This window comes from Alternaria incomplexa, assembly GCF_024043165.1.
Source record: "Alternaria incomplexa strain BMP 0042 chromosome Unknown scaffold_8, whole genome shotgun sequence".
In the NCBI taxonomy this organism is placed as follows: domain Eukaryota; kingdom Fungi; phylum Ascomycota; class Dothideomycetes; order Pleosporales; family Pleosporaceae; genus Alternaria; species Alternaria incomplexa.
In genome coordinates this window covers 1,246,659-1,259,300 of record NW_026249857.1, presented here as the reverse complement: position 1 = coordinate 1,259,300, position 12,642 = coordinate 1,246,659, and the positions used below count along the sequence as shown (strand labels likewise).

At 53.4% G+C, this 12,642-nt stretch overlaps 4 protein-coding genes across 4 annotated transcripts; 2 read left to right on the top strand and 2 right to left on the bottom strand.

Annotated features, from left to right (window-relative positions):
• Nucleotides 1–1,966: 1,966 nt before the first annotated feature.
• J4E90_006209 (uncharacterized protein) lies at nucleotides 1,967–3,230 on the top strand (the record flags this gene model as incomplete). The annotated part of the gene is made up of 4 exons (XM_051435758.1): nucleotides 1,967–2,180; nucleotides 2,231–2,325; nucleotides 2,377–2,558; nucleotides 2,606–3,230. 4 exons carry the CDS (start codon nucleotides 1,967–1,969, stop codon nucleotides 3,228–3,230), a joined length of 1,116 nt encoding a protein of 371 aa, XP_051290616.1.
• Nucleotides 3,231–4,962: 1,732 nt separating this feature from the next.
• Nucleotides 4,963–6,583, top strand: J4E90_006208 (uncharacterized protein; the record flags this gene model as incomplete). Its single annotated transcript, XM_051435757.1, has 4 exons — nucleotides 4,963–5,189; nucleotides 5,249–5,516; nucleotides 5,576–5,707; nucleotides 5,774–6,583. 4 exons carry the CDS (start codon nucleotides 4,963–4,965, stop codon nucleotides 6,581–6,583), a joined length of 1,437 nt encoding a protein of 478 aa, XP_051290615.1.
• Nucleotides 6,584–8,815: 2,232 nt separating this feature from the next.
• Nucleotides 8,816–9,520, bottom strand: J4E90_006207 (uncharacterized protein; the record flags this gene model as incomplete). Its single annotated transcript, XM_051435756.1, has 2 exons — nucleotides 8,816–9,314; nucleotides 9,453–9,520. The coding sequence occupies 2 exons, from the start codon at nucleotides 9,518–9,520 to the stop codon at nucleotides 8,816–8,818; spliced, it is 567 nt and encodes a 188-aa protein (XP_051290614.1).
• Nucleotides 9,521–11,096: 1,576 nt separating this feature from the next.
• J4E90_006206 (uncharacterized protein) lies at nucleotides 11,097–12,494 on the bottom strand (the record flags this gene model as incomplete). The annotated part of the gene is made up of 2 exons (XM_051435755.1): nucleotides 11,097–11,222; nucleotides 11,337–12,494. 2 exons carry the CDS (start codon nucleotides 12,492–12,494, stop codon nucleotides 11,097–11,099), a joined length of 1,284 nt encoding a protein of 427 aa, XP_051290613.1.
• Between the last annotated feature and the right edge of the window lie 148 nt (nucleotides 12,495–12,642).

The window sequence follows — 12,642 nt, the reverse complement described above, 5'->3', positions numbered from 1 at the left end:
TGGGGACTTGTAACGTCCTTGTTGAGAGCGATAACCCATGCTGAGGACGTTTGTAGGCTTCAACGGTGTGATGCTAGGGCCAATGGCTGGTCAATTGGAAGCCGTCCCGCAGTCGCATATCTAGCCGTTAGGACATGACTGGTTTTGTAATGCTCTGAATCAGTCCCGATATGGCGCAATCAAAACACACTTCCGAGGAGTCAACAACATGTTGAGCGACGAAAGGGGACATCGATCAGCTTGGACATGTCGTGGACGTCCAATCGTATGCTGTAGCCGGCACCAGACGGGAAAGGGAAGCTTTGTCACTTAGCCGCTGTGGTTAGCGGGTCTCTAATTCGAGGCCGTACCCCACAGCACTGGACCCACGCGGGTGCCGAGATAGGGACAGGAGCTGCGCCCGTGTTGTGGGAGTGGTTTTTGGTAGCCAATACTTGGGGAGCTGAAAAGTAAAACCGTTGCCAACGAGCGAGCACGGTGGCCTCTGTATACACGACGTCGTGCGCATGTCGGTAGATGAGATGCATGTGCATGCCTCCAGGAAGTGGAGCACAGCCGCGGAAGGATCATTAGTGTTTTGACGGTGGAAGTACGTAACGGCTGAGTATTCCCAAAGGCCAGGAATTGCTGGCGGGGAAGCGGCCTGAATAGAGTGATCTTTGCAAGGAAGAGGGGTGAAGTCTTCACAGGACCGGGATCAGGTTTCTTGAGTGCGGAAGTCAATCGAGGCCTCGTACATCCAACTCGAAGTTTCTGCGTGGCGCAATAGGTGCAGTCTGAGGCGCCCGCATAGGCGTCCCTGGTCTTAATGGGTCTCGTAATGTGGATCGCGTGAGTCTCGAAACAACAGCCATGTGTACCTGAGGGTAGGCTGGATCGGGGATACCGCTTACTGTGGCTCCTCTGGTCAAAGACACAACGTGCTGACGACACACAGTGGGTAGGTGGTACCGAAGACGCGACGTCACCAAGACAACTAGACAGCGAGAAGACGTCGGCGAGTAGGTTAGGTGGAAAAAGACGGCGGGCGGAGTATTGCCAGCCACGAGAGAGCGGAGACAGCAACAGGCGCCGTCAATGTCCCGCATCCGCAGGGCATCGCGCAGAGCGAAGGCGGATCACACTTTGTCGTGATGCGGTGAGGTTATTCGTTGTTGAGATAGACGAGGCCGGGGGTGGCCCCTGCTGCTAGGCGGGCGATCCGAGAGCGCTTCGCCACGACGGGCGAAATCTCAACGCTGGACCCTTCGATCTCTGCTCACGACACGCGACAATCGCGCGATGGTGGGAAAAGCAGCATTGCGGCTTGCCAGAATGCGGTAGTCTAGAGGACGCCGCTGGTCTCCCAAAGTATCGGCTCATATACGGGCCTCCAAATCAGGTTGTCCTGCGGCAAAACGTCCAGACGCCGGATTCGGTACTACTGCTCAGCTACCCCGGCTCCGGGACAGCGATTGGCCATGCGTGGAATGCCTCTCTACCCACTGATGAGCCGCAGCAACAACCTGCCTGAACCCAGTCACATTAACGCTCCACAGTCAGCTCCCGGCTACTGGTCACCTATCCACACTGGTCATTTGTACCAGCAAGTCACAGCGCGAGCTGAAGGGACTACCGACGTCGCTGGTACCTGGACCCCTGCGGGCGAAACCGACACCATTCCGTACCCGCAACGGAGCTCCCGTGGTGCACTGCCAATGGTGCTGCGCAGATGAGCATTCTGTACTCCAGCATACCATGCTTCCCAACGATGGCCAAGCCCCACTGGAAGTCGAGCCTTTGTGCACGGCGCAGCTGGAGCATACGGGTGGAGATCTGGCTCGCCCTGAGTGAAGGTTATATTCCTGTCCATTCCCAGTCCCGTGCTCTTTGGACGCTGGTGACGCTCGTTCCTCAGTCTCATCCTACTATCGATTAACATCGATTAACAAACGTTCACGGCTTTCGAAACACATACGCCATCACCATGAGGTCTCCCCCGCCCGAGGTCCTTGCGACATGGCCCAAGCCGAACTACGTCGACCCCGTCACGAGGGGCTCAGGCCTGATGATTGTCGAGTTGACATTATTACCCATTGCTATGATTGTGGTCTTCCTCCGACTATGGGTACGGATAGCATGGCTCAAGAAGAGCTGGTATGACGACTACCTCATGATCGTGGCAATGGTCTTCAGTATTGGTACGGTACCCGAACTTGTCTCGACTTTCATCATCTAACTCCTTTTACAGGCACGACAGTAATCGTCATCATGGCATCCCAACTGTATGGTTGGGATCGCCACGTTTGGGACCTCAAGCCGCACGAGCTGATGGTCGGTAGACAGGTACGACAATGTGCAACCCGTGTCACCACACGCTGATATTGACGGCTTTAGGCTTCTATGGCAGGCCAAACGCTATTCGTCTTGGCCTCTTCCACTGTCAAGATGTCCATCCTCATCTCGTATTTCCGCATCGCGCCAGAGAAGTCGCTCTTCCGCAAGCTCGTCTGGGCAACCTTTGCCCTCGTGTTCGCCGCCTTCGTCGTTTTCCTGGTCGCACTCTGGGTACAATGCATGTAAGTACATCCACGTGATCAACTCAATCCAGTGCTGACAACCACAGCCCAATCTCAAGCTACTGGACACTGCAAGCCGACCACCGCGACTGCATCCCTGAAGGACCGCCACTGGTCGTGCAAAGTGTTCTCAACGTCGTGACCGACTTCATGATCTACGCGCTACCTATCCCCACGCTCTTCGGCCTCTCGTTACCGACCACCCAACGTATCGGTCTCGTCATTCTCTTCTCGGTCGGCGGTGTCATCGTTGTTGCAAGCAGCTTCCGCGCCTACTGGGTCCACTACACACTCTTCGAAACATACGATGCCACGTGGGAGGGATACCAGATCTGGGTCTGGACCGCGATTGAAACAAACGTCGGTGTCATCTGCGGGTGCATTCCAGCGCTCAAGCCTTTGCTCTTCCCGCACCGGGCAAGACAGCAAGGGTCCAAGTACGGCAACAACTCGCAAAACAGCAGAAGGAAGGAGAAGATCACGCCTGTCCTTGACCAAGTCGAGATGGACACGCGGAAGCTCACGGGCGACGATGAGACGCGGCCCGGGACCGCCATCACCCCGGTCCACTTCCGTGCGCCCTCGGAACGGCCGATGAGTGGCGATACCGACGATACCGATAAGAGCCGGTTCGATATCGATATAGAGCAGCAAAAAAGCTTCATGTACTGATCGCGAGGCGCAGTACTTTTCACATTACCTAGTTTAATATGCGCATCCGTTCAGCGAGCGATGTTTCAGCTTTCTGTAGGCAGCAGACCCACAAAGAGCCTCTTCTCTTCAACTCACCTCACTACATCTCTTTCCTTTCTTTTTTCTCTTGTCAATACCCGTCGGATACGACAGCTGGGCGGTTTCTTCAAATTTAGCGAGTTCAAGCTCTTAGAAGCAGCCTCTTCTTCTCGTCGCCTAAAGGCGTCGAGCACAATAGCGAATCATACGATCACTACACTCTCTTGGCTGTCGCTTCTTTTATGTTTGGCCTCTGATTGGTTCGGTGTCGACGTGTTTTCGCGACGCGCAATAACCATGCCGCAACTTCTTTTTTCGTCTCGCGAAGACTGCGCCACCGGTTGAAACTGAAGGTGCGCTCACTGTCGCATTGCTTTGCCCCAGTCGTGCCGAAGCGAAGCAAACTATTCAGAGGTCGTCGACTGCTTTATTTCGGGCAATTGAGATTTCACGGAAAGATACTGCCGAAGCGGTCATCATGCGGTGAGATCATTAAATCGGGGGCTGGTTCGTCATGCCGTGTGCATTGAACATCGTCGAAATGAACAGACAGGTTGGTGGTGTGGAAGAGTAGGAGCATGGTGCGACGGCAGAACTTTGCTTTTGTTCTATCCCAGCTGGACCCTGAGTTTGTCGCTTCAACCTCGTGAAATTGGGCTGGCGGTCGGTCTGTGCAGCGAGCATGTCGTCATTCTGCCAACTTACCTCTGTTCTACGCAACCTTCCATCGCAGCTGCAATTTCCATCCAGTGGAGGCTTGAACATGTTTCCGCCCAGAGCTGGACGGTGAGTTGTCAGGCTCGCGGAAAGGCCAACGCAGCGATGTTCCGGCACGGGATGACGTCCACGCCGCAATGTATACGGGCATACGGCGCAGCGGACGTCAGATACCGAATCATGACCTTGTCGCAATGTCGCAATGCCGGAATTGGTGTCTCATACAACGAGCGCATTTGCGATATTGTCGGGCATACGAGCTTTTTCAAGAGTCAGGAACCACTCCCGAGTATTTGGGCGGCTGGGCCTCAAACGGTGGCTTGGAGGCTAGCGACAGGGCTGAAGGCCAAACCTCGGCACCAATCCACTGGCACCAGCGACAGGCTGCATACAGCTGCAGCATGATGTCTGCAGACAGCTGTTCACCGCTTCTAGCGCCTGCAGTGTGAATTTAGCGATTGCGAAGATGCGACGCATCAAAGAGGCACAACTCAGCGGCAATTGAAGCTGTGAATAGCAGCAGCGCTTTCATCGCTGGCGGTTACCTGGACTACAGATATGCCAGGGGTAAAGATTAATAAAAAATCAACGCTCCGGTAGCAGACCCTCGTCTCAAACGTCACAGCGGCGCCCAGTGCTCCGCCGCACGACCGTTGCCGTTCAAACTTACCTCATTGATGCCTCTTTAGGCCTGATGAGGCTTGCGAATCGCCCATCTGGCTTCGAGAAAGCATGCTAGCCTGGCCCCTTCCCGTTTAATGCCAACGCACCGTGCAGCGCCTGCCCCAGCTATGCCTTCCTTCACCTGTACAAACGAAGTCAAAAGTGCCCAAAGGCACGCAGGGACCTGCAATCGCGTCGCTTGCTATTATAAGCAGTAGGTACCTCATCCCTTCCCTAAAGCATTCGCTGTCCCCATTGTTCTCGACAAACAATTCACTTTCAACCCGCCAACATGTGGTCGTCGCTAGTGCTACCACTGCTCGCGCTTTCCTCGCTCACCGTCACAGCCCTCCCCAAAGGTCAACGTTGCAATTGTGAGGAACACCCAGTATGCATCATTGGCGCGGGCCCTGCCGGCCTAGCTGCTGCCGGCCGGTTAGAAGCGAAGGGCATCAAGGCAGTCATGTTCGACCGTCAAGATGAAGTTGGTGGTAAATGCCAGGCTTGGTATGATGACCAGTAAGTGTTACACAGCGTCCGCCTCCAAGCGCATTAGGCGCGGCTGACCACCCTTCCAGAGGCATCTTCCACCCACTCGGCGCCGCCTTCCTCTCCAATGCGTCGTACCCGAACACCATCGACATCCTCAACCAGACCAATGTCTCGATCGAGCCGTTTGCGCTTGCCGGCGCGCGCGAAATGTACCGCTACAATTACATCAACGGCGACATCATGGTCAACCCCGCCCTGACCCCGCAGTTCACCGCGCAGGTATCTGCAGAAATTCCGAGGTACATTCAGCTGTGGACGCAGCGCTTCCGACCGATTAGTGTCGTGAACTACAAGGTACGACACCCGTTGTGGTGCGCCGTTGCACAAACCCGGGTAAGCTAATGCAGGAACAGAATGGTGTACCAGACGAATTCACCGTATCCGGCGCAGAATGGTTCCGCCAGAACAACTTCACTGCGCTGCCCATTCTGCTCGTGAACCCCGTCGCGCTCTACGGTTATGGCGATATCAACATTGTTCCAGCGGTACGTCATCATTCTCCAGAAAATTCTTGCAGGGATCGCGCATGCAGGACGCTAACGTGTGATTAGCTGTACATACTGCAGTACTTCACCCCGGATATCCTCACGGCCTTTATCGGCTTACACAGCGTGTACTACATGGACTTCCACAAGATGTTCGTCGAGTACGCCAAGAACCAGCTGTGCAAGACACCCATTCACACTTCTTCCGAAGTCCGTTGCGTCGACCGGTCCGGCGACCACCCTATCGTGTCCTACACAACACCTATGAAGAACGGCAGCTATGTCTCCTGGGAGAAGCAAGAGTGCTCATCCGTCATCTTCGCATTCCCGCCAAGCATCGAAAACCTCGAGCGCGTTGGTGTGGATATGACAGAGCAGGAGCACGACACCTTCAACAACATCACGACGCACCAATACTATTCCTCCGCCGTAGAGCTCGAACTGCCCTTCGGCGTCTCCTACATCGCCAACAGCACCGACGAGACAGTCCCGCCACCGAACGACGGCGAGCCCGTAGCCGTCCTCCACCTAAGCAAAGAATCCAACGTCTCCGTAGCCTGGTCCTGGGGCCCATACGACTTCCAAACCGAAGCCGCAGCTGAGAACCTCCTTATCGACAGCTTATCCAAGGTCAACAAGGACCCGCGCAATGCCACGGAGCCATCGCAGCCCTTCTGCGAAGACGACGTCAAGGCTTTCAAGAAGTGGGACTACTTCCCGCATTTCGAGGGCGATGCGCTGTCCAACGGCGCCTATGCTAAGCTTAATAAGCTGCAGGGCCAAAAGAAGACGTACTACGCGAGTGGACTCAGCGGCATGGAAATTGTCGAGTGGGCCATTCGCGGTGGACGTGACGTTGTCGACACGTACTTTTAAGTGCTGTTACGAATTTCCTTGATTGCTCGATTACGACATTGTTGCACGGTCTTCGGACGAGGACACCGTGCTGAAAACTAGAACTCGGTCTGTTTGCGACATCCGCGCGCGTATATACCTGGAGGACACCTGTTTGTTTTTTGTTTTCTGTAACCTGTTGTTCGGACGATGATATCACGGCTGGATTCATGTTTTCCATTTTCTGCGCGCTTTAGATGATGATACCTACACGCCTTCGATGAGCGTCATGATCAGTTGTTCCTGGAGGGTTCTGCAATATGATTGCGGATGGGAGGGACTTTACGATTATGACCTGCATATGCCCCTGCGGAGGGGGCTTCTTAATGGTAATTACGAGTTTCATTCTGGTTTAGAAAGAGATGGAGATGAGAATTCCTATATCTGGTAGGATTAGAGATATAGATATTTAGATATTTGAGCTTGAACAAAATGTATATCTCTCACCACAAACATGGTTCCGTACTTTCTCTTACCTTCTCTCTAAGACTCCACTGGTCTTACAGTACATCAACAACAAACAAAAAAAGGAACAGCTGGACTCGCGACGATTCGAACGTCGATCTCCTACTCCACCCTGAGCCTCATGTTGCATCCGGGGGGGTCCAACAAGAGGCTCCATACCAGAGGCATGGGGCTCTTAAAGCCTCTTCGACGTGGAACGTATGGTGTAGGCGCTCTACCGTTGAGCTACGTGTCCTTGAGTGGTGATTGTTGGAGGGTTGACGATCAAAATGATACGTGTAGTAGTACATAGAGCAATGACTTTATCACATAGTCTTCCTCTCACTTGAGAACATATCGCAGAAGTCTATACTCCAAAAGAAACTAAACTACCCGTACTAAGGCTATGCAAAAAGAGAACCTAGCATTAACAGACAAAAGCCATGCAAAAAGAGAGGCGATATAGTCTACAGCCACGCAAAAGGAAAGAGACGCTATCTTAGACATGGTGTGAGTCGAACACACGATCTCTTACAGTCTCGATCCTACAGGTCCCTCGGAGTATCGAAAGCCCTTGTTTGCATGCAACGAGGTCAACCCAGGTTGCTCAAAGACTCCGTGTAACAGAGGTCACCCGCCAGAGTGACTAAGATGTAAGTGCCTTACCATTAGGCCACACGTGCTGAGTAAATTTGCTTCGTTGGAGTAAAGGCGAAATTGGATGGTACGGACCGAAAGAGGCAGGGACTAAGTGACTGGGTAAGAGCAAGGACTGGTGGTGGGTGAGGATGGAGAAGAATTGGGCATTAGATTGTAGGTGCTGGTTTGAACATCAAGACCAACATGGGACCTGACTTGCGTATAGGTTAAGATCCATCCAGCGTGCGGTACATCTTGGCCTTGTCCGTAGTTCCTTGTCCGATGCAACCAGTGCGACAGGCATCACTATCAATCTCTGTATATGCGGAGATTTCGCAGATTACACATGTTTCAAGTTTCCGGAATCACATTACCATCGTCATCCCAGCCCAAGTGGTGAACGTCAAGTCCTTTTAGCTGCCACTGCTGTCGTGCTATACGTTGAGAGCGACATATGCGTAGCAGCTTCTTCCAACACTATGACAAACCAGATGTAGCGCCCAAAAGCATGCCACAACGGACGTCAGTCTCCCACCCTCGTGTATTCTCAACCCATCGTTCTATTTTCGTAACAAGCTGACGTCGATGCTGTCAGTGCCATATGTGGGTCAGTGGGAAGGGCTCGACGTGGGTCTAGGTTCAGCCCAACACGAGGAGACGCGTGTTGCTTACAAGCCCCCTCATGGACGTGCGAGAACGTTATATAACTAGACTGTTTCACCTTGAACGTCTCTTCATCTTCGGGCTCACATATCTGGCTGGGTCTTCCATCTTCTGCGTCGACTGATTAAATATTAAGCTACTACGGATTACTATCTACCCAACATCCATCATCCGGCCACATCCACGTCCTTGAATCCACCAAACCAGCGTGAAAAACGACAATCCCAGCCGGAGAATCCACCGCATAAAGATGCATCAATCCACCCTGCCATTCCTCCCGTCCCCTCGTCAATCAACAAAAAAGTCAAAAAGGTATATTGCGAATCATTTTCCCCAAGAAGGATAAGAGCATCGCGTCGTAAAGAAACGTTAGAGTGAAGAAAGGAGCAACCAGCCGCTACCCATGCTCAGCGGTCCAGTGCTACGAAGGTACAGTAGCAAAGTTTATAGACACGCCACAAGGTATGTCTACAAAGCGAGCATGGCAAGCATGACTGCGGCGCCGAGACCAGCGCCGACGGACATCTTGGAAGCAGCACCCTCGAAAGGAGGGGTCTCTGGGGAGGGCGAGGCACTGCCGCTGGGGGTCAGTGAGACGGTGACACTGCCGGTGGCGCTCATGGTGGGCATGGCCATGGTGCTGTTGCTTCCAGTGGGGTAAGGGGTAACCATGGCGGAGCTGGATGTCTCAACAACACTGCTGCTCTTCGCGACGTATGCGCTCGACGACGACGATGATGGGGTAGGAGTAGGAGTAGGTGTAGGTGTGACCATGGCCGGGTAGATCTCGGGCAGCAGGCTCTGGACGTCGGTAGGCAGCGCCTGGTACCAGGCTGGTGTGTTGCCAGCAGCGAGCGAGGAAGCCATCTCAGCGGCGAAAGCAGACGACGAGGCGATCGCGTACGCGACTTGGTCGGAAGGAATCGCCTGCGCGATCTCCATGAGGACGGACGACTGGACTTCGGGCCTACGTCACCGGCATGTTAGCATGGATCTACATGTAGTCATGATAATTATCGCGGGTAAGCCGCGTGGTAGTCGCGTTGCGTTTGCGGGTGAGGCAGCAACCGCAGATGAAAACATGTGGAGAACAGGCCAAACTTACGCAACACCCTGAGCGCTCACGCCCATAGCAAGCGCACCCAACGCCAACGCGATAGTGTTGTACTTCATCTTGATAGTCTTGTCTCGTGTTGAATGATCGTAATTACAGCGAGTGTGTTTAGGGCTTCGTATGACGTGTTGGACAGCAACGGACCGACAGACTGTTGAGTTTAATAAGAGAGTGTGGAGAAAGTCTGCTTCTTGATGACGACGCGACAGACAAACTGACAGTAAAAACTGCAGGGTGCAAAAAAGTGTAATGAGCGTAAAGGTTTGCGGTACGAAGAGAGAGCGAGAGATGAGAAGGGAGGATCCCCGGCTGTATTTGAAACTATGGGCACAGGGCTCACGCGCTCCCTTCACGATAGGTTTGCTCGCCTGTGTGGTTGTCCCCTTTGGGGGACGGGGGCCAGTGGGAAAAGCGGCTAACGGATGGGGAAAAATAAGATTACTACACCAATCTTGTGACGGGGCCTGAGGCGGGCGACCGCAAAATGGTAATTGGAATGGGGATATTGGCAGCGCAAGCGAAAGTGATTCGCTGATCGCGGTAACTCCTTTATGCTGTGCTGTTTCTGTTTGGTTGGGGGCCCTCCTGTTTTCTTGCGACGTTTGACAGTTTGGCAGTTTCTTTTCTTTTGCAAGCACCCCGTTTGTTCGCCCGCTGGATGGCCATGACAACTCCAAACACGACGAGATCGTGATCACGCGATGGAGTCGCCGGCGTGCGATGGCGGTTGGCGGCGCTCAGGGCAAGGTGTCTCATCTCCTTGAAGCGCGGAGAAGCTTCTGAGTAGGCCAATCAGAGTGTTCGACGACGTCGCTAGTGGAAGGGTCAAATTTCCACTTTTTAAGCATGGCAGGGGTTCGCGCTGCCGTCTCCAGGGCAGCCCACATGGCCTCAATTCGTGTGCTGCAGGGACGCATGAGGTGCATATCGTGTTCTTCGCAGCCTCGTTTTGTCGCGTGCGTGGTTTGCACTGCGTCATGAGTGCGCTCACGGCATGCAGGCGGAGGTGCTTCTCTAGGTACGAAGTGTATGGAATATCGCCAATCCCATAGTTCGTCGCGATATGCCAAGGGAGGATTGCCAAACTGAAGACTGACAAGCGACACTGCACATCGCAATTAGTCGCCGGCAATTCGGCACTACTGCCCAGATAGCAGAACACCAAGCGCCGTTTTCCCATCTGCCGTCAAGACATCGTGAACTTGGCCATCATGGTTGATCTGCATAAAACATTTCGTTTATAACGGAACACATGTTCTTTTGGTCATTCCACCGTCGAATAACGGCTGGCGGTTATTTTCACATGCTCTCGCCCACGGCGGAGGAGGCCTCATTCTGCAACAAGTCGACGAGAACTGTTGGTAGTCAGGGTCAAAGATAAAGCGCGGGTCTCGCTATCGCGCTTTATTACGTACTATCGTTTCAACCACAACGCGATTCACGAACGACTTCTGCAACGATAGTACGTTTCTCGGAATTGCTGATGCATTATGATAGCGTATACAGCTACATCTCAAGAGCTTGGGCGAAGATAATCGAGATCTACGGCACTCATCTACCGACAGAACATTTTAGATGAGGCTGGAACGATGCACATAGCTTCGCAATATCACCGAAGCGCCAATCCATCTCTCTTCAATCCTCCATCTCCCTGGCGCGTGATACTCCAGCGACGGCAGTGTGACCCTGGCCACCAACAGGCTTGCCGCATTCTGGACAACGCGCGAGCTGCATGGGCATGCCGCACTCTCCAATGGCGAACTGCAATGTATTAGATCATTTCATGTCAGATGGATGGGAAAACTTTACTGGATGGCCGTTCACACATTTGTACCAGTGCCCAGAGTGAGTCGCGATACCCCCATGTCCGCTAACCATAGCCTTCTTGATAGACTCCAGTTCCTCTTTCGATACCGTCTCGTAGAACTCCTTGTTCAGCATCGTCATTGTAGCGACTATGGCTTGGCGTAGGGTGTCCCGATCCCGGAAAGAGTTCTCACAAAGCCCGTCTGCCTTCGCCAGCAAGCCTTTAGCGATGTTGCGGTAGCTCATAGCCTTTGCGCGGTCGTTGTTCTGACCAGATTGAGCACTACCAAAGAACTGGGCGATCCGGGCATAGTGCAGGATAGCCTCAACCGAAATCTTAGGCAAACTCTCACGTGTGCAGTCATCGATGAGCCTCTGCGTGTCTTTGAGGAACTGATCCGTCCTTGCGACCGGTGAACCACCGGGAAAACTGAGAGGCAAGGTACTCTGGAAATGCTTCTGGTTTACAGTACGCATGATCTCGAAGTTCTCCTCAAGCACCAAGCAGCGTACCTTGATTTCGAGCAGGCTGCCGCCAAGGGTGATGCGTTGGTCGCGATCGCGTTTGGCGGACTTTTCCGAAGAGTCGATTGTCAACCTTGCGAGCTCAACATCCAGTGGTTCACTTCGCGCCATACTATGCACGGTCGCCTGGTGCAGCTTGTATGTTGGTTGGTGTCGGATATCCATCCTATGCTGAAACGCCTTAATTGCGTTTAGTAGTTTGATAGTATCCCTTGCGCGATTATTGATCTCGTCGTTGATGGACTGCATGGTGAACTCGTGAGCTTCCTGACCGCGGAGCTGGACTGGCTTATCGGGAACAACCGACATGCGCGACTTTTCGAGGTCCTTCCTGACTTCCATAAGCTGGCCTTCTAGTTGCTGCAAGTCTTGTTGACCGTTGACGATGAAGCGCTTGGACATCTCATCGATGAAAGCTCGGTTGATGAGCCGGTTGTAGCGCTGGGTGACATACTGCTTGACAGGCTCTCGACAATTCGGGCATTGCGGAATCGATGCGGAAAGCTCGGCGTCCTCAATCAATCCGGTGAAGGCGCCCGTCTTCGCATCGACGCTATACACGTCTTTGAGGCTGACTAGTCCGTCCAAAGTTTCGGTGGTGAAGAAGTGACCGCAACGAAGAACGACGATGGGCGATTCATTCAGATCGATTTCAGCATAACGAGACCCCAAGATCAAGTCTGGCTCTTCCTTCGGCTTCATGCCACACTCTTGACAATACTCGACTGGACATGCTTCACCGCAGATGCTTGGACACTGATGACCGCACGGGAGAAGCTTGGTGCATCGCTCGTCGCATGGTAAGCGGCTACACGGGGCCGAGCAAGGCATTTTGCAATCGCCTTGATGC